Here is a 22334-nt window from a genome sequence, read left to right on the forward strand (position 1 = left end):
GACCTTATGACAACTAGAACTGGATACTTAATAAAACACACCCTATCAAGTGCCAGATACAACCCGGTGATCGCTCTCTCAGAGGGCGACGAGGAGAGGATCATCGGGTAGGATTGTGCTATACGATGATACTTGGTGGACTTACCAGCTATTCTCTTCTATCTGCTTCAAGATGGAGGCTGCTAGAAGCGTAGTCTTCGCTAGGACTAGTTTCCCCCCTCCTATTTTGGCATTCTGCAGTTCAGTCCACAGATACTACCTATTTCATTGATACCAATGCATATGTAGTGTAGATCCTTACTTGCGAGTACTTTGGATGAGTACTCATGGTTGCTTTGCTACTTATTTCCCCCCTTTTCCCGGTTATTGTGATCATATGATGGAGTCCAGGAGCTAGAGGATCCTGAGGATGATTCTACGTGGAGTTTGACTTCGAGGAGTAGTTAGGAGGTCCCAGGTAGGAGGCCTTGCCTGTTCGATCGTTGCTACTTTTGTGCTAGCCTTCTTAAGGCAAACTTGTTTAACTTATGTCTGTACTCAGATATTATTGCTTCCGCTGACTCTTGTGTCTTCGAGCATTTGTATTCGAGCCTTCGAGGCCCCTGGCTTGTAATATAAAGCTTGTATGATTTTAATTTGTGTCTAGAGTTGTGTTGTGATATCTTCCTTTGAGTCCCTGGTCTTGGTCGTACACATTTGCATGCATGATTAGTGTACGGTCAAATCAGGGGCGTCACACCACTCGAGCATGCTGAAGAGCCCCCCATCAAGGCCCACTCCAAGAGGAAGGCCCCTTTCCCCCGGCGATGCTGCCGGCGTCGGAGCCGCCATCTCACACGCAGTCAGTCTTCGTCGCCGCCAGATTGCCTTGGCGACCGCGGGAGCCCCCCAGTTTGTTTTTGCAAAAGTGGCTAGATCGTTCTGAATGTGATGTTTTGCAATTGCTCCACATATGACAAAACCCCGTTGTTTTACCCTTAGTGGCAACAATACAATACGTTCCTTAGCCCTTATTATGAGTAGGCTAGGCCACCGCAAGATTGAAGCTAGTACAAAGCACCACTCCCTCCGAAGAAAAATCCATTGAACTTGCCCAAAGAAGACAGATACATTGGAGAGCATGCAAAGCTATTTAATCATACAACAAATAAAACCTCAAAAGATCCAATTGATTCAGTAAACAATCTGATCATAAAGTGACAATTCATCATGTCCCAACAAACACCATAGATTAGATCGAATTGATCCTGATCATGTGAGAAAGCTCATGGGAACATTGTATTGAAGATCCAGAGAGAGAGAGTCATCTAGCTACTACTATGGACCCATAGGTCCTAGTGGAACTACTCACACATCGTCATGTAGGCAGCAAGGTTGATGAAGAAGAGTACTCGGGGAATGGCTTCCCCCTCTAACGGAGCTCCGTAAAGGTTCTCCAGATGGATCTTCGTGGAACAGAAACTTGTGGTGGCGATAAAATTCTTCTAAAAATATGCCAGAGGGTTTCAGTATCTATATGGATTTATGGCGGTGGAATTGGACAAAGGCGGTGCAGGGGGGGCACACGACCAGGTGGCGCGACCCCCCTAGGCCGCGCAGGGTGCCCGTGTGGGCCCCTGATAGCTCCTCCGGGGTCTCCCAAAGCTTAGTGTGTTTCTTGTTGCCCAAAATATTGTATTAAATCTGCAACTGATTTTGGCCTCCATAGTTATTGATTGGCCGCGAAGCCATAAACAAGCAGAAAATAGAAACTGATATTGCGAACTAAATTAATAGATTAGTCCACAAAAATAATATAAATTGCTATATAAGTATATAAAAATGATAGTATAATAGCATAAAATAGTAAAATTATAGATATGTTTGAGACGTATCGGCGGGCTATGCGTTGGGCATGGTACTCACGCTCTTCGGTGGAAAGCTCCACGCGACGCTTCGGCAGGAGCATCTTGTACCATGTGACCTTATCGCACACCATGGTGAACGATAAAACAGGAGGAGAAAAGAGGAAAATATGAGGCAACTAGTTCTGGTCCTCGCCACCCGGCTTTAATAGGTGCCGGTAGGTTCCTCGGGCGGTGCATCGACCAACATGCCTTGAATGTGGGCAGGAAACTAGTGAGCTCCAGTGCGGATGATGTTGGTTTTGTGTGGGTTTAGACTATCATCTATCGTGACAAATGCGTCCGACCTGCCTCAAATTTTTTCCACACATGAACTGAGTTTGGGGGTGCAGACAACTTAGATATTAGACATATGAATTAGGAATGAGGCGGCTGAATACATTTTTGGGCCATGTCCAAATTGGTAGAGCATCTACAACCGGACCTGTCATATTGCCCCTACACGTCGAATGGCCTGGTCACTGACCGATCGCATTTTTGCGACCCAACCGAACCTCTCAAACTAGCCCTATGTGTCCGAGCTGTCCGACACCCCCATACCCAACCCATATGTGGGGCGAATATGAGGAGGCTCAGACGTGTCCGGATCCGGCCCCACTCTGTCCCATAAATACCCCATCTGGACCAAACCCTAGCCAGTCCACACACTCGATCACTCTACTTCGTTTCCACTGCTCGTCTCCTTCCTTCCCCTCCCCTCCACCATGTCCGGCTCCGGCAACCAATCTGGCAGCGCATCCCACAGTGAGTCTGATCCCGTCCACTGGGAAGGGTTCTTGGAGGAGGACTGAAGAAATAAAGGGTGAATTGGTCAGTCGGTGGTCGTATACAGTGCCAAATTTGACAATCGTGATTGTAGATGCTCTAACCTATCTCTTCTACTACTTGTAGTAGTACTTAAATAAGGCTAGTCCTGATGATTTTATGTTAGACAGGGATTAATTAAGAAGAGAGTTATGACTTTGTCTTATACGGTGGTTAATTAAGAAGAGAGATTCTGATAAAGTCACCATTAAATGAGAGATAGTATTGTTAAGAATCCTATCTTCCTGAAGAAGCCTCGGGTGCAACCGAAATCCAAACCCAACGCCTTGCCATGTGCGTCACTGTGTGTACTTTTGGGCAGGCTGGCCGCTGGCGGGTGGGCGTGGAAAGCCGTCGTCAATCCTCGCCGAGCACAGGAGAAAAGGCTGCTCCAATTGGCCCTGCCACCGAGGCCGCGGTCACGTGAAGCCCCTCTTCTGCCCTTCCTCCTCTTTCCCCACTCCCCACTCCCCCCCAACAGACCAAATTTCCCCTCCGCTCGTCTCCGCCATGCCTGGACTCTCCTGACCTAGCTAGCCGTGCCGTGCCGTGCCCCACAACCCCTCCGCCCCTCTCGCGCGCGTCGCCGCCGTCGCCATTACTCTTCTCCCTTTTCGCGGCATCGCGTGCCTCCACTCCGTCCGCAACCTCCGCCCGTTGGTTGGGTTTGGAGGTAACTTGGAGGTATGTTTCCGTCCAGCGATTAGTTAAGAAATCCCACTGACCTCCACAATGCGCACGCGGCACGCCGTCTAGATCCGCCACTGACCCAACCGGTTGCTCCAGCCTCCAGCCTCCGCGGGCCGCCGAAGATGGGCTTCATGGGGGCGAAGCTGTTCCCGTCGTGCGAGAGCATGTGCGTCTGCTGCCCGGCGCTGCGCCCGAGCTCCCGCCGCCCCGTCAAGCGGTACAAGAAGCTGCTCGCTGAGATATTCCCCAAGACGCCTGTAAGTGCTCGCTTGTCGCTATTGTTGGCCGGCCTGGTTGGTTGCTGCTGCGGTCGTTGGATATGCTGTGCTGTGCTGTCTTCGATCTATAAGTGGAGTAATCCACATGTTCCTTAAACATGCTCCACAGAACGTGGCCATGTCACATGGTTATCTTCTGCCACTGTGTAATTGTTTTTTGCAGAATGCAGCTTCCGCTGTTGCTTGCAAAGGACACACTAATGCTCACACACTTGATACTTCAGTATTAGGGCGTATAGTTGCTCATAGAGTAGAGTTTACCTTTGCAGGAGGGTCCACCAAATGAGAGGAAAATCATGAAGTTATGCGAGTATGCTGCCAAGAATCCCCTGCGCATTCCAAAGGCATGTGACCTTTGCATCATGCTTTCTCACATTTCATTGCTAAAGTATTCTTTAGGGGTCCTTGGTTAATCAATATTCAGTAGGTTTCCCTTCACTGCATGCTTGTCAGATTGCCAAGTTTCTGGAACAGAGGAGTCGCAAGGAACTGCGTGCTGCTCATTTGAACTATGTCAAGATAATCACTGAAGCATACAGCAAGCTACTCTTCATTTGTAAGGAGCAGATGTGAGTTTCTGAAATTCTTGGCTGCCACTCACGTTTTCTATTCGAAAATGTTAATGGTTTCCGATGAAGCTTCGTGGCTAAAAAGTTATGTTACTGCATGCATGTGATGGTATAGGGCATATTTTGCCATCAGCCTGGTGAACGTCCTCACCGACCTTCTGGAAAGCAAGCAGGAGAACATTCATATCCTTGGATGTCAAACTTTCGCGAGGTTTATTTACAGCCAGGTGGGCATTATGATGGATCAGACACGCTTAAGAGTTATAAACATTGCATTTCAATCTGTTCCTCCTAATCATGAAAGGCTACTACTCGAGTCACTTTATTTATTTTTAGTTATGTATGACATTCACCATGTTGTCACATTCATAGGTAGACAACACATATGCACGGAATATTGAGAGCTTGGCCCACAAAGTGTGCACACTTTCACGGCAACAGGGAGTGGAGCATAGTCTTCTGCGGGCAGCAAGCCTACAGTGTCTCTCAGCAATGGTAAATCCATAAATGTGGCTTTGCAGCTTTCTTTCTTCATTTTCTGTTATCTTCACATTTCCAGGTAATTTGTTTGAATGTCCAGTTCAGTTAACTATTGTAATGCTCGTGCAGATCTGGTTTATGAAGGAACATTCATACATATTTGCTGATTTTGATGAGGTAACTACAATCAGTTCTTTTAGTTGCATTGCTCCATTGATCATTACTTGTGGCTGTGGAGAATCAAAGGAGATTAAGCTTGTTTCTTGGATAGTTGAGTTCCAAATTGCTCAGCCTGGTTGCTTGCTTAGTTGCTCGTTTGCACCAGGTTATTACCAATAGAATGCTTGTGTGGTCATAAAGAACACAATTATTTATCTTGTCTTCTGCAGACTGCAAACGTTGTTGACTTATCCAGTTTTTTAATGATTTCTGTTTCGACTTCTAGTAAAATGGTTATATCATGGTACATAAGAATTCAGATGGTTCCGTTATGGTTTCTCTATTTCGTTCGGGGAGTTTAAACTTCGTGTGCTGTTTTGTTTGATAAGCTCTTGAAGAACTTTTATATTTCTCAAGTTTAATGTAATGATGGATGTTGACAATCTAACTCTCTTTGACGTGACAGATGGTGCAGTCGGTCTTGGAAAATTATAGGATGGATGGAACTGCTGGTGGTGATGATGACAGACATGCATCACAGCATAACTGGGTTGATGAAATAGTCAGGCGTGAGGGAAGAGCTGGTTTAGGTGGAGGTAATGATGTAAATTTCTGTAGTGCAACAACTACTAGACTGCGATCAGCAAGGGACTCTTCAGCACTGACCAGGTGAAGTGTCATTCTCATTTATATATACTCGCTATAGCACTTTTTCTTTTCCCTAAATTTTGTGCAGAAAAAAAATGCATGCTGGTGCACATCATACACACTTTTACTGCATTGCAACCTTTCAGTTCATTTTAGTTCTGTATGGTGTCTAGCAATAGTGCATGTCATTCCTTTTCATACTTTGAAGGGTACATACATGCTAGAAGCCTATAACTGAGGTTCAGATACCACACTTAATAGTGTAGGTGTCTTTCAACTTCTACTGACAACTTATTTGTGTGACTAATGTGATCTTGCTATCAAGTACATGCACATTGCACTGGAGATGCAGAAAAAGAACACGAAAACATTGAAGAAAATTTCCTTTTGAAGCATAGCAGATTATAATATAAATAAGTCAAGTATGTTTTTTCACTGGTTAATCCATCAATCAAGGGATGAATGGGAACTTGGCAGCAGGAGTAATGGCCTTGAGAATGACCGTCCAACCTATATTTTGTGACATGTTTGATGCTGCTTCTTTTTAATATTCGAACTCAGATGAACCCAACATATTATGATTCATTTGAATGACTATGCAGGGAGGAGCGTGAATCTCCAGAAGTATGGTCCCATATTTGTGTTCAGAAGCTTGCAGAACTGGCCAAAGAGAGTACAACTATGCGACGCATCCTTGATCCAATGTTTTCTTACTTTGATATGAAGAAACAATGGGCTCCTCGGCATGGATTAGCTTTGCTTGTCTTGTCTGATATGTCTTATCTAGAGAAGAGTTCAGGTAAATTTTTGTTCCCAAGAATATTTTGAATTTTGTACTATCAAAATAGTAAAAATACGTAGGTCATGTTATGCTATATATGAGCTTTCTATTTATTCTTCTAATTATATGGCATGCTATGAAGATCCTTTTCTTTCTAGTAATAGAGAAAGTGTCAGACAATTTTCTTGCTGTTCCATACTTCCAATCTATTTAGTCATCTTTGAGCAAACACTATGTTTGGCGTTTTCAATTGTTGAATGCATTATAAGTCTTCTTATATTGCTGTGATTGCTCGTTTCTCGGTAGATCGTGACCCATTTTCTGACGGAATACATTTGCAGTCCACAGTGCACTTTCCTTTCCTGTTTGCAACATATTCAAGGGGTTTCCTTGTCTGCTAAAGCGCTAATACTTTTTTTTCTCATAGGCAACGAACAATTGATTTTGACTGCTGTCATCCGTCATCTGGACCACAAGAATATTTTGCATTGTCCTCAGACTAAATCTGATATTATTCAGACAGCAACATCTTTGGCACGACAGCTGCGATCACGAGGAGTTGCTCCTGAACTTGCAGTAACAGGTGACTTGTGCAGGCACTTGAGGAAAACACTAGAGGCCATGGAGTCAGCCAGTGTTCAAGAGCTGAGCTTGAATGAGTCTCTTCAAAATTTCCTGGAGGGCTGTCTTGTTGAAGTCGTAAGAGGAGTATGTCCCACACTATTCCAGTTACATGCTAACATTTGTCAACTGCCGTGGATGTTTTTAGTGCATCTTTCTTAGAAATTTGCAACTGCGAGAGCTTTGACGCTAAAGAGTTACACTAGTATATAGTTTTATACATACATTTCCTTCACTTTTGTTAATTTTTTGGAACTTCTTATAGGTTAAAGATGTGCGGCCACTTTATGACATGATGGCAATTACATTGGAGAATTTGCCTTCTATTCCTGCTGTTGCTAGAGCAACTATTGGAAGTTCGCTGATACTTTGCCACATAATCTCTTTGACATCAGTATCTTCGGACGCTCCTATGGTCAGTTCTGAATTTATACTATGCACTCATCAAATAATTTCTAAATTAATAAACGGTGATGTGATGAAGTTCAGAAACTGTGCATTCTCTTCTTCACATCAAATAATTTATTGCATTGAATGCTGTTCATCGTTTGCAGAATTCTACTCCGTGATCAGTTGGCTACTTCTGCCATTCTTTGCTGAGTTTTTAATCTAACTCTTCTTAGCAGGTGTTTCCGGAAGCACTCCTCCAGCAGATATTGAGATCCATGGTACATCCAGATGCAGACACTCGTGTGGGGGCGCACCACATATTTTCTGCTGTAATTGTCCGAGGCCCAAGCCATCAGAGGGGTGATTCAGAGTACCTATTTGCAACAAAAAAGTGTCAATCTCGATCACCATCAGTGTTTGCTTCAGCTACTGCTCTACTTGAGAAGTTAAGGAGAGAGAAAGAATGCTTAGGTTCAGATAAGCCTGGACATATGATGCATGATGATGGGAAGGAAAGAAACACCCATGAAGAGGATAATAAGCATGTTTGGGCACGAAAAAGCCCGGCTTATTTTTCAAAGTTGGTCTTCTCTTTCGTCGATCGATGGGCAACACTAGCTAGTTCTGCTGAGGTAACCCAGTCCTGCCCTGTCCACCCCCCCTCACCCCTGCAAGGGCCCTTGTTTTGTTGCGATGTATTACCTCCGTTCCATATTAGTTGACGCTCAGATGTATCTAGACGTATTTCAGTGCTACATACATCCGTTTGGGCGTCAACTAATATGGATCGGAGTGAGTATATATTTTTGGGTCTGGTTGGATCACGATACACAACTCATTAATCATGATTACTGAAGAAAAAACTTTTGACCCATCTTCCAGGAAACCAAAATCGTCCTGTTAACTGAAGATCAAACAAATCAATTGCTGTCTGCGTTTTGGATACAGGCCAATCAGACCGATAACACTCCTTTTAATTATGAGGCCATTGGTCATTCATACAGCCTCACAGTTCTTTCTTCCCGCCTTAAGGTACGAGTTCCTTTTTAAACCGTATCTTTGAAGTTTTCAAGTATATCCATGAAGAATTTATCAAGTTGTTCTCATTTTCCTCATTTTGGGGTAGCATTTTTTCTTTCATAAAGAGATACTTAGTCATGTCAATGGTCTCATCTTCTCTTTATGCTGCAAGAAATATATCCTTGCATACTATGGAAGGTCATATTATCTTGGCTCAGTAAAATTTCCCATGTTGAAATAGTGATTTTGGTGCTGCAGAATTCAAGCAACAGTAATAACATTCAGTTCTTCCAGTTGCCTCTGTCCCTCCGAAGTATTGCTTTAACTCCAAGTGGTAGGATCTGCATAATACTAAAATTTATGATTGCCTGTTTCCGCATCCACATCTTGAAGTTCACTTATCTTATATGCAATTTTTCCAGCAGGCCTGCCCCCTTCTTGCCAACGGTCTATTTTTTCCTTAGCAACGAGTATGCTGGCTTTTGCTGGAAAAGTCTGTCATATTGTTGAATTGGCAGAGTTGCTAAGGTGTTTTACCTCATCCAATGTAAGTACTCAGTTGTAGTACAGAAACTATTAAGATACCTCTGTTTTGTTTTTTCATGTGAAACTTTACTTCAGTTTTCTCAAAAGAAGAAGTATTAGCTCTAAGGTGTTTTACATTATCTGGTGTAAGTTCTAGTACATATGCTATACTCCTATTATGTTTCTACATGTGAAACTGTACTTCAGTTTTATCTAAATAAACGTATTACTTCTAAGGTACTCCCTCCGTCCCAAAATAAGTGTCGCTGATTTAGTACAATATCTGATGTAAATCCTAAGTTCTACTACAGATGCTAATATGATACTCCTATTATGTTTCTTAGGTGAAACTTTACTTTGTTTTTTTTTCCAAAAAATGTATACTTGCAGTATTTCTTGTGTGCAGCAACACAATGTATTTCTTGTGTTCGTACTAATGTTCATTGGTGTGCCTCACTTTAATGGTAGCTCTCTTGTGGCCTTCTGTGCCCGTTGCCCAATTATCTCTTCGATAACTTTTGTTTGTTCTACTCCCTCCGTTCATAAATAAGTGACAGTATTTAGCAAATATAAAATTACCTTCAATTTCCTGAACGTTTGCTAAAAACTATGTTATCAATTTTTTTGCAGATTGATTCTTATCTAAGAATTGGTGAAGATTTGCAACTCTATGTAAGGTTGCAATCGGATCTTGGCAGCTATGGCTCTGAAAGTGATCAAGACATTGCTAGGTCTGTACTTTCTGATTGCAGAAAGAAAGTGGGGATAAATGATCATCGAGTGCTTGATGTGATTGCCTGTGCACTTTCAAATTTAACAGAGGTTAGTCCTGTGAGAATGGTTCAATTTTGTCATCTATTTGCTGTTGACACTGCATTTTATGGTCCTAGTGAGATCATATACTGATGCTGTTGGAAGTGAAGGCAATGTACTATTTCATAATGTTCTTATAACTGCGTTATCAGATGGACAAGGATGCATTGGCGAAGGAGCTCACAGAGATGTTTACTCCTGAAGAAGTTCCCTTGTTTGGTTCAAATTCAGTCCTTGACTGGGCCAACTTTCACGCGCAGGCATTTTCCGATGAATCCCTTTCTTTTGATGAGGTATGCCACTTACACCAAATGATCCTTATAGCGCAAATTTCGTTAGGTGTTGGCACCTGCAAAAGTTTGCAATACTGCAATGTTCCTTCTTGTACTGTACGTTGCCATCTTTAAAATGTATTTTTACATCTTCTCACATGTGTCCTTTTGCATTGTAGGAGTGTTCAAGAACATCTTCGGTAGATGGTGGATTGCATGACTCACCAATTACAAATACTGCTAGCTCCACATCCAAGATTACGCTTCCTTATTCCGCTCCCCGTGTCCTGGGTGTTGGTCAGCTGCTTGAATCGGTGAGTACCTGTTGTGAAATTCAGCTGCTGTTGCACACGGTGACACGGTTTACTACTCGGTTGTTGGCTCATAGTTCTTGTGTGGTACCTGTTGTGAAAATACATGTCACTGTCCTAAACTGACTGTATTGCCGTGAACCAATTGGCTTCTCTGTTAGGGTGATTTTTTGTTTTGAACACCCAATGTTGAATTCCTGGATCCGCCACTGCACTAGCCCCCTTTCACTTGCTACCTCTGTTTCAGTGTTCACATTTTCTTGTGTGGTAAAGCTAGTATAACCACAGCAAAACATTGTTATACTTCGTTTTTGCATTGGGTTCTGAGTAGTAGACTGTTTCTCTGGTCAGGCGCTGCATGTAGCTGGCCAGGTTGCAGGGTCATCCGTTTCTACCTCCCCCCTCCCATACGGCACAATGACTAGTCAATGTGAGGCCCTGGGATCGGGCACCAGGAAGAAGCTATCAAGCTGGCTCGTGAATGGCCACAGCTCGACTCCAGACAATCCTGTGCCAAGCCTTCCCGCTGCCGATCATTTCATCCTTCCTAAGGTATAAAGATTCTACAAAGCCCAACCGGTTTGCTCTGAATCTTGTTTTCACTTTCACTAACAACATTTGTCCAGGTAAATTCCTGTGGCTTCGAGATCAACCGCACGTTATCGGAGCCGTGCTCCATGGTGAAGCTTCCACCGGCCAGCCCATTCGACAACTTCCTGAAGGCAGCTTATCGCACCCCGCAGGAGATGTGATTACCCTTGCGGATCACAGCTAGCCGTCGGAAGAAGTGCTAGACTGTAGTATCTAAGCACCGAACACTAGTTTGTGTTAATGACTTGGCCTCCTGGCTGCGAGTAACGTGGTATCAGTTGTTGTAGCGTATGTATGACCACGTGTATCTATCTATGTACTAAAACGGTTGTAGCGTGTGTGATCATGTGCATCGCAGTACTAGACGACTGCAACCTAGCGTGTCGTGTCTGTTGTCTGTAGCGAGAAGACTTGTGATCGAGACTAATGCCATGATCTGGGCATCTCTCCATTTCTTGTCCGTGTAGTCTAGAACGAGAAACAACAAAGCAAAATACGCCCGTTGAATCGACGGAGGGAATCACAGATATGCCGAATCAGGTATCAGCTACTGCACGTTGTATATTTGAGCAGCAGTCATTTCCGTGTATATGCTGAAATGGGGTTACACAAGTGCAATGCTTTAAACACGATTTTTCACACCATTTGGAAGGACATTTCTAAATTGTTAAAAAGCATGCGCGAGTTCAGGACATGCTTCATTGATGTCTAACTTTTCCACAACTAATCATGTGCACACAACATGTTTTTTTTTTTATGAACAGGGGAGGCCTCTCTCCGGTTCCATTAACAAGAATGAAACCAAACAAAATCTGTTCTTACATCCCAACTGAAGTTCAGACGGTTCAAACTTATTACAGACACGTGCATCAGTGAAGCTGATGCCTAGATCGAAAATACAGAGAAATAAAACGAGCCAGGAGAGACTAGGCTTCTAAAACTCAGGATTTTCAACAGCATCCAGCGGGGTAGTCGAGAAACATTGCGATCTCACCCCCACCCCTCCTGAACTTGAGCGGCGGCGCCAGAGCAGCTTGGGGCGACCAGCGGATCGCGAGGGTGGACACGGGGCTCTTCACCGTGGTTTTGTCGTTGATGTCTCTCTTTTTGGCGGGGGAGTGGAAACTCCCGTCTTCTGAGATCTTAAAGTTGCTCCAGCTTGCGCCAACGTCAAACCTTGTGTTCTTCATTTTCCGCCACTCAAGATCATCAAAGGGTTATTGGAGCAGTTTTGCCAGCGCGCCCAAGAACGATTCCACCTGGTTTTTGCTTGCTTCGGGGTTAGTATCACCCAGAATTTGAGCATTCTGCGAATCAGTCCCCACACCTGAGTAATAGACGTCCAGATGGTGTTGTTAAAAATCATAGAGTTTCTATATTTCCATAAACACCACAGGACAACAGAGCTAACTACATTCAAAGCTAAATGTTTTTTGTTAGAAATCCAGAAGCGAGCCACAGGCTCAAAGTTTGTGCCCAAATCCTTTTGGAAAAGTTGACTGACAAAAGACCAAATACTCCTGGCTACAACACAGTCAAAGAATAAGTGATGATTTGTCTCATGTTCAGCACAGAAAACACATTCTAATGGTTTAATTATGTGCCTTTTCCTCAGGTTGTCTCTGGTCATAAACTTGTTTTGAGAAAATAACCAAAGGAAAACATGGATTTTGGGTGGCACTGCCAGTTTCCAAACCGCAGGCAGGAAAAGAGGCTGCACACCTCTAAAGTTAATCACATGATACAAAGAACTAGAAGAATAGACTCCTTTGCTTTCAAGCTGCCAGATGAGAGCATCAGAGTCATTGTTGAAGTTAATCTCTTTAGCAATCTGTTCGCACACGAACACGTCATCGTGTACCCTCGACGCCGAGGGTGATGCACCGCAGCTCACGTCGAAGGAGACCCGGCCGGAAGCGCGGTACACAGGCAACCCGGCGGGCGCTTTTGAAGACCCGAAACCCCGCACGCCCGGGAGGGACCCCGTCTGGACGCGCGGCGGCTATGGGCTGCCCTAGGTCGACCTGATCGCCCCTAGGGCCTCGAGGTTCGCCGCCCTGCAAAGAAGAAGAACAGACGAAGAACGAGGAAGAAGAAGAACTAGGGTTAAGGAAAAAAGATAAAAGATAAAAAGTGGTAGATGAATTGATCGATTGTGTGTTGTTTAATTGGCCGTCACCTCTTAGTTATATAAGAGGCGGCTGGACTTCCCGTGCAAGTAAAAGGCTTGGATTCACGTCCAAAACCCTAGTCAATTTCGGATTGGTTTTGTCCGAACTTTCCAAAACTGTTCGGTTTAAACTGGCTGCACTTTGCGGGTCCTTTTTGTGGTGGTAAACGATCTCGGATGAAAACGAGCCCAAAAGCAGTCTTGACCGTTTCGACGAGACAAACAACTTTCATGTTGAACGTTTTTCGATTTGAGGCCATCTTCTGGGCCAAAATGGTCACGCAGAACACCTGTTCGCTCGCGCACCCATCAGACCTATGTCTGGTGGGGCGCGCCACATCTGATAGCTCTAACTTTTGCATACGAACTTGGATTGGGACGATTTTTATATCCAAATCGACCGTTTCGACGAGACGAAGACAATTTGTGTTGATCATTTTTCCATATGAGGACATATTAATTGGGTTTCAAGCAATTCTTTAATCTGGTGTCAACATGAGCATCTCTGAAGTTGTCATAACTTTTGCATCCGAACTCCATTTTAGACCATCTTCATATTCATCTTGATCTTCTCGAAGAGAGCCATCTCATAGTGACTTTCAATAGTAAGTTTGAATTACTCTTGACATAGCTTCAAGCCATTCTTTATAAACGTGCCACTTTTGAGCGTCAACACATGCCCCCCCTGTTTTTCGGCAAAGCTAGCGTGCCAAAAAATAACTTGTACCAAGTTTGTTCTAAGGACGATGTCAACACTCCATCGGCCATTTATATGTCCCTAGGACGATAAGTATATATCGACCATGTCTTATGTGAACTTTCTGATGCAAACTTGGGTGAAACCTTCTCAGCTTCATTAACAATCCGGTGATAAAGTACCATAGATATGTATCTCAAGGTCATCCTCTGAACCATATTGTTCACCCTTTTGCTAGGATTTTGTAGACAATCAACAATACTTTCTCCAATCCTTACTTTCGCCTGCTTAAAAATTTCATTAGTGTCCGAAGCTATGGACTTCGGTTCGGCCTTACCTATACTGACGAGACTAAGCATCGGCTATTGAGAGAAATGCAATACAACATGATTAACATAGTAGCCGGATGTTTGCTGTGCCAATTCTTTCGAATTGTCATGTCTAAATATATGAACAATTTTAAACCAAACCAAGGTAAATTTTGCATCTAGACATACCCCAAGATAAACCATGAGTGATTCGTCAAAACATTGATAAACCCTGAATATTTGTTGCACTACTCATAACGAATCACCGAAAGCCTTAGTATGTATAGCACCTATAGCAAGTAAAAGACTCAATCCGAATAACAATGCATATTCGGCTTTCATTAATCGTGCATAAAAATATTCTAAGAGGCATGAGGCTTAAAAAACAGTACCATAAAGAAATATATAAACAACACCAACACTTTGGCCATTGCTACGAATTAAACCATCAAAATATAATCTCCATAGTACTAGAAAGACAAGGCTAATATCAACATTATGCATGTCATTAATCCGATGTTTAGTAATAAAATCAGTCATGATTTGGCCTCTTATAGATCTCAGAGATGCATAAGCCAAATCATATCCAAAGAAAGTATAAGCCCACTAGCCAATTCTGCAACTATGAATTGGCCTATGCAGCATATATTCAATGACATCGGTCACTATGTCCCAACTCCATTCAATCATAATATAGGCATACATATAAATTTCCAAGAGCACGTACCTTGTCTCGCTCTCCAATCGAACTAAGGATGATGTTAGAATACTGCACCGGCCATGTATTAACATACTCTTAGGATGATAGATAAATATCGGCCATTACCATTAAACTTCATTCAAAACACATACAGCCGAAATAAACAAATGAAATGACGAATCAAGTATTTTGGCCCTTTGGATCAGCAACAAACTTGTAGCTGATCAAATGTATAGTGACTTGGTAATACCCTTTCATGACGTAAGAAATTATATTGCATCCATGTATTAAAATAAGCCCATTGAGGGTTACCAATCATACCTGATGAAGAATTCCATGGCATAGGCGTTAATGGCATAGTTGAAGAATATGGATAATGTGTAGACCAAAGATGTTGAAACTTTCGGCTTGGTCCTTCATAGTTTTCACTCCTTTCCTTCTTCACTTTTGCCGCACTTCTTGTAATGGAAGCTTGCACATAATTCTTATTTTGAGCACTTCCTTTGGGAAACCACGCCATGTTCCTTTCTTCAAGTTCTTGTGCACTAAGTTTTTGTAATTTCTTCTTTTGCCAATACGATAAGCTGAGCAGGCATCTCAGCTGTGATTCTGTTTTGACCAATGGCAATTCCTTTTTGGCCTTGTGCACTCTCAACTTCTTTTCTTCAGATTTGGCACTTCGACTCTCAATAATTGGTTGCTTTGTCTCATTGTCCTTAGTAGCCAATGTCAACACATTAATTCACTCTTTTTCATTTGAGATCAAATCTGAAGTTGCACTCTTACGACCATCTCTTTTAACACGGTAAACTTGCTTGACCACCTCTTTCTTCTTCCTTGAGCTCTGCACCGATTCCTTATGATTGAAACGGTCTTTAACATGTGATTGTTCAAATGTTGATCTTCTTGGAGCTGCATAATATTGGTGAGATGGTCTAAAATAAGATGGAGAATGTGCCCTTGTATCATACCTGTCCCATGAGGAATATGGATCTATATGAGCATAGGGAGGCATCCACAACATTGGCATTGGCGGCCCAAAATAAGGATATGAATATGTTGCATTAAAATTCTCACTTTGCCAATACCGATCCTCATATTTGCGCCTTGGAGGTGATCTTGGTTTCTTTGCACGATTTGGCCGATAAGCATTCTTCTCTTCAATCTTCTTTTGATATTTATCCAATAGTTCAGTGAAGGTCATTTTTGATCTCTTACACTTGCGCTTATTTCGGCCTTTGTTTTCTTTTGGTTTGCTTTCATCGATCATTGGATTTTCTTGCTGCCCCCCAGTCCTTGGCGTCTCCATTGTAGCTTCGATGGAATTCTCGCCCTTAAGATTATGTTCATTATGCTCTTCAACAACTTCTTTACTTGAAAGCTTGATCCCATCACCTGCAGTTTTTACCTTCTCTTTAAATGGATCGGCTTGAAGCAGCCGATGCAAAAACTTTTTGCCACCGGGACCAATCGGAATAGACTGGTCATCTCTTGGTATTTCAACAAACTTCAATCGTCCTTTTTCATTGGACGATTTAACTATTTGACGAAACATGTTGCAATCCTCGAAATTATGCTTGGACGAATCATGCAACTTACAATACATTCGTCCTTGGATTGATGGCTTAACATGGTGATCAAGAATTGTAATGTAATTATTTTTTAGCAACAAATCAAATATTTGATCACACATGCTTGAATTGAAGGTATACTTCTTGTTTTGTAGCCGATCGTGTTGTGAGAACGGCTTTGGAGTTAAGCAAATGAATGGTTCAGATTTTGCATCACCCCATTCGGCTATGCATTGTGTTTTGCACTCTATCTTTGATGTCTTTGGATAAGAAACTATACTGGCATCGGTTTGCTCAGAAGATTTTAACCTTGGCTTTAAATTTCTGAAATGAAAATAGCTAGAACATACATGTCTCAATTGAGACCAAGTGTAAGCCAAGTAAGAAATAAGCAAAGCTACCCAATTAGATATGAGCTTTAGATAAAGCAATGGGGAAAGCCTTGGCTGCGATAATTTTTCGCAATCGGTCTTTCTGAATGGTGCAATATGTTGACCGATATGCTTTGTGACAATCTGATTGCTAACAGATAAATTACCCTTCTTCATTGGTCTCTCAATATTTCTTATGAAGATTTTTCTAATATATGCATCAACAACTAAGTCATGACCAAATCTGAAAACAGGTAAATTAATTGCTAGACATACCTCTTCAAATATGTTGGGAGAGCATGATGGTGGTGTGACTTGAAGAATATCTTGCTCCGCCTTCGGATAGCTCCCCAGCGCCTTGTCATCATCTTTCTCTTGATTTCGTGCATCATTAGTTTGAAGAACTTCGTCCACCAAACTTTCTTTGGCCACTTGTTCTTGTTCTTGAAGCTCATCAATTTCTATGGCATGAAACTCATAGGGCAGGAAGTAGGTTCCATTAATTTCAGAAAAATCAAGTATGGCTATCTTGCTATACTTTCCATGCCCTTTCTCAGCAATGTTTGCCTCTTTGGATTTGATGGATTCAGAATATATACTACTTGATTCGGCTTTTCAGCCGAAGAACTTTTAGTTTCCGAATCATCATTATTTTCACTGGTTATATCAATTGGCAAGGATTCTTTTCTTTGAGCTAATTCCCTATCAATTTTCTCTTGGCGAAGTACTTGCACCCTATCACGCAAAGCTTTAACTCCCCTCTCAATTTTAGTCCGCTCTAGATTAGTTTCCCCCCCCCCCCAATGCTTTTAGGATCTTTCGGCAATGAAGTGTTAGTGTTGCCGAAATTTTGCAGTTGTGTAGGGGGTGTATAATATGCTGCGGTACTAGGTGGAGGTGTATGCACTGCTGTATAACCATATGCTCTCTCACCAATACTATCATTGATGAAGTTTCATCTTCCTGCAAAATTCTAGACTTTATTGCAGCATAATCAGGAAACAACCCCTTTTCATATTGTTCAAGGCAAAGAGCACTAATTCTCTTGTTTTGTGCCAAGCTCTTTTTTAATGCAGCCACAACCGCTTCTGGAAGGGATTGCTCCGCAATACTTTCAGATTCTTTCGGCAATGATTTGTGAGTGTTGCCGAAATTCTTGAATTGCGTAGAATATGCATTATATGCTACAGTATTTGATGACCGCACATGTGTTCCTGTAAAAATTTCACTTATTCGGCTATGACCATGAAGATGCGGGGCCGAATTACGAACATCTACAGTTGCATACGGTGCTGAAAAATTACTAACATGAGGTGTAGCATATGATGGTTGAGAGTAACTGGCCGAATAGCTAGTAGTAGCATGGCCAATTCTCCCATTCATCGGCAAGGTTGGATTCACATATTGCAAATTAGTTGCCGATGAATAAAAAGGTGAAACACTTTCTTGTATGCTATTGGAAATTTTAACATGAGGTGTTTCAAATTGATTAACCAAACCCATTATGTTGTTCGTCGGCATGTGTATTTGTGGGGTTGCCGATGCATGAGAGTTTGGATACATATATTGTACGTTGCTAAAATCATAAGAATTTGAAACATGAAGATTGCTTTGCATCGGCCCTTGCGCATAATTAGATGCATGATTGATAAAACTAGGGCTAGCCAATACATTATGCTCACTAGGTGATCCAGCAACAACATATGGATTATTTGCATCTACAAAGAGGAATTGGGTATTCATATTACCTTTGTAGATTGCAGCAACTTGATGACGATCTCTTCGTAGCAATAATGGGCTGGAGACCGTTCAAAGCTTCTTCCCCAGCGGAGTCGCCAAAAAGTGTGTTCTCACACAAACACGTCACTGTGTACCCTCGACACCAAGGGTAATGCACCGCAGCTCACGTCGAAGGAGACCCGGCCGGAAGCGCGGTATGCAGGCAATCCGGCGGGCGCTTTTGAAGACCGGAAACCCCGCACGCCCGAGAGGGACCCCGTCTGGACGCACGGCGGCTATGGGCTGCCCTAGGTCGACCTGATCTCCCCTAGGGCCTCGAGGTTCGCCGCCCTGCAAAGAAGAAGAACAGACAAAGAACGAGGAAGAAGAAGAACTAGGGTTAAGGAGAAAAGATAAAAGATAAAAAGTGGTAGATGAATTGATCGATTGTGTGTTGTTTAATCGGCCGTCACCTCTTAGGTATATAAGAGACGGCTGCACTTCCCATGCAAGGCAAAGGCTTGGATTCACGTCCAAAACCCTAGTCAAATTCGGATTGGTTTTATCCGAACTTTCCAAAACTGTTCGGTTTAAACTAGCTGCACCTTGCGGTTCCTTTTTGTGGTGGTAAACGATCTCGGATGGAAACGAGCCCAAAAGAAATCTTGACCATTTCGATGAGACGAACAACTTTCATGTTGAACGTTTTTCGATTTGAGGCTATCTTCTGGGCCAAAACGGTCACTCAGAACACCTGTTCGCTCGCGCTACCCATCAGACCTATGTCTGGTGGGGCGCGCCACATCTCGCCTCGTGACAGGGCTGCACTTCGATAACTCTAACTTTTGCATACGAACTCGGATTGAGACGATTTTTATATCAAAATCGACCGTTTCGACGAGACGAAGACAATTTGTGTTGATCATTTTTCCATATGAGGACATCTTAATTGGGTTTCAAGCAATTATTTAATCTGGTGTCAACATGAGCATCTCTGAAGTTGTCATAACTTTTGCATCCGAACTCCATTTTAGACCATCTTCATATTCATCTTGATCTTCTCGAAGAGAGCCATCTCATAGTGAATTTAAATAGTAAATTTGAATTACTCTTGACATAGCTTCAAGCCACTCTTTATAAACGTGCCACTTTTGAGCGTCAGCACATGCCCCCCTGTTTTTCGGCAAAGCTAGCGTGCCGAAAAATAACTTGTACCAAGTTTGTTCTAAGGACGATGTCAACACTCCATCGGCCATTTATATGTCCTTAGGACGATAAGTATATATCGACCATGTCTTATGTGAACTTTTTGATGCAAACTTGGGTGAAACCTTCTCAGCTTCATTAACAATCCGGTGATAAAGTACCATAGATATGTATCTCAAGGTCATCCTCCGAATCATATTGTTCACCCTTTTGCTAGGATTTTGTAGATAATCAACAATACTTTCTCCAATCCTTACTTTCGCCTGCTTAAAAATCTTCTATATCTAAATAGCTAGCCCCCACTAACATATTTCTCTCAACATGCAAGCATGACACCTCATCATTCAACATGCATAGGAAAGGCCCACCTCAACATGCAACTATGCATATTAAAAATCCACTTCAACATGCAAACATGCATGCATGTAAAATTTCATTCTATTATGGTATTAAATTTAATTCTTATATAATTTTAGAAACTATTATTTCAAATATTTATGTTTCATTTAACCAAAATCTCACTAAAACACTGCAAAAATATTCTCGCAACAACGTGCGGGGCATCATCTAGTTTCATTAGTGGCCGAAGCTATGGACTTCGGTTCGGCCTTACCTATACTGACGAGACTAAGCATCGGCTATTGAGATAAATGAACATAGTAGCCGGATGTTTGTTGTGCCAATTCTTTCGAATTGTCATGTCTAAATATATGAACAATTTTAAACCAAACCAAGGTAAATTTTGCATCTAGACATACCCCAAGATAAACTATGAGTGATTCGTCAAAACATTGATAAACCCTGAATATTTGTTGCACTACTCATAACGAATCACCGAAAGCCTTAGTATGTATAGCACCTATAGCAAGTAAAAGACTCAATCCGAATAACAATGCATATTCGGCTTTCATTAATCAACATGCAAACATGCATGCATGTAAAATTTCATTCTATTATGGTATTAAATTTAATTCTTATATAATTTTAGAAACTATTATTTCAAATATTTATGTTTCATTTAACCAAAATCTCACTAAAACACTGCAAAAGTATTCTCGCAACAACGTGCGGGGCATCATCTAGTTTCATTAGTGGCCGAAGCTATGGACTTCGGTTCGGCCTTACCTATACTGACGAGACTAAGCATCGGCTATTGAGATAAATGCAATACAACATGATTAACATAGTAGCCGGATGTTTGTTGTGCCAATTCTTTCGAATTGTCATGTCTAAATATATGAACAATTTTAAACCAAACCAAGGTAAATTTTGCATCTAGACATACCCCAAGATAAACTATGAGTGATTCGTCAAAACATTGATAAACCCTGAATATTTGTTGCACTACTCATAATGAATCACCGAAAGCCTTAGTATGTATAGCACCTATAGCAAGTAAAAGACTCAATCCGAATAACAATGCATATTCGGCTTTCATTAATCGTGCATAAAAATATTCTAAGAGGCATGAGGCTTAAAAAACAGTACCATAAAGAAATATATAAACAACACCAACACTTTGGCCATTGCTACGAATTAAACCATCAAAACATAATCTCCATAGTACTAGAAAGACAAGGCTAATATCAACATTATGCATGTCATTAATCCGATGTTTAGTAATAAAATCAGTCATGATTTGGCCTCTTATAGATCTCAGAGATGCATAAGCCAAATCATATCCAAACAAAGTATAAGCCCACTAGCCAATTCTGCAACTATGAATTGGCCTATGCAGCATATATTCAATGACATCGGTCACTATGTCCCAACTCCATTCAATCATAATATAGGCATACATATAAATTTCCATGAGCACGTACCTTGTCTCGCTCTCCAATCGAACTAAGGACGATGTTAGAATACTGCACCGGCCATGTATTGACATACTCTTAGGACGATAGATAAATATCGGCCATTACCATGTAAACTTCATTCAAAACACATACAGCCGAAATAAACAAATGAAATGACAAATCAAGTATTTCGGCCCTTTGGATCAACAACAAACTTGTAGCTGATCAAATGTATAGTGACTTGGTAATACCCTTTCATGACGTAAGAAATTATATTGCATCCATGTATTAAAATAAGCCCATTGAGGGTTACCAATCATACCTGATGAAAAATTCCATGGCATAGGCGTTAATGGCATAGTTGAAGAATATGGATAATGTGTAGACCAAAGATGTTGAAACTTTCGGCTTGGTCCTTCATAGTTTTCACTCCTTTCCTTCTTCACTTTTGCCGCACTTCTTGTAATGGAAGCTTGCACATAATTCTTATTTTGAGCACTTCCTTTGGGAAACCACGCCATGTTCCTTTCTTCAAGTTCTTGTGCACTAAGTTTTTGTAATTTCTTCTTTTGCCAATACGATAAGCTGAGCAGGCATCTCAGCTGTGATTCTGTTTTGACCAATGGCAATTCCTTTTTGGCCTTGTGCACTCTCAACTTCTTTTCTTCAGATTTGGCACTTCGACTCTCAATAATTGGTTGCTTTGTCTCATTGTCTTTAGTAGCCAATGTCAACACATTAATTCGCTCCTTTTCATTTGAGATCAAATCTGAAGTTGCACTCTTACGACCATCTCTTTTAACATGGTAAACTTGCTTGACCACCTCTTTCTTCTTCCTTGAGCTCTGCACCGATTCCTTATGATTGAAACGGTCTTTAACATATGATTGTTCAAATGTTGATCTTCTTGGAGCTGCATAATATTGGTGAGATGGTCTAA

General features: G+C 41.9%; 1 protein-coding gene across 3 annotated transcripts; it reads left to right on the top strand.

Moving 5' to 3' along the window:
* Positions 1-3056: 3056 nt before the first annotated feature.
* Positions 3057-11307, top strand: LOC125551894 (protein SEMI-ROLLED LEAF 2). Of its 3 annotated transcripts, none has more exons than XM_048715281.2 (20): positions 3057-3392; positions 3495-3655; positions 3946-4020; positions 4130-4245; positions 4361-4472; positions 4618-4740; positions 4855-4902; positions 5351-5553; positions 6135-6331; positions 6741-7021; positions 7200-7349; positions 7558-7956; positions 8207-8356; positions 8603-8678; positions 8767-8891; positions 9500-9691; positions 9835-9975; positions 10134-10268; positions 10617-10817; positions 10892-11307. In XM_048715281.2, the coding sequence occupies exons 2-20, from the start codon at positions 3521-3523 to the stop codon at positions 11015-11017; spliced, it is 2985 nt and encodes a 994-aa protein (XP_048571238.1). In that variant the 5' UTR covers positions 3057-3392; positions 3495-3520; the 3' UTR covers positions 11018-11307. The 3 variants fall into 3 exon arrangements, with proteins under 3 accessions (XP_048571238.1, XP_048571240.1, XP_048571239.1); XM_048715283.2 differs by having other exon boundaries at positions 8770-8891; XM_048715282.2 differs by having other exon boundaries at positions 3058-3392; positions 7561-7956.
* Positions 11308-22334: the final 11027 nt, after the last annotated feature.

The sequence above is a fragment of the Triticum urartu genome, chromosome 4A, assembly GCF_056163025.1.
Source record: "Triticum urartu cultivar PI428250 chromosome 4A, HENAU_Tu73, whole genome shotgun sequence".
Taxonomy (NCBI): Eukaryota; Viridiplantae; Streptophyta; class Magnoliopsida; order Poales; family Poaceae; genus Triticum; species Triticum urartu.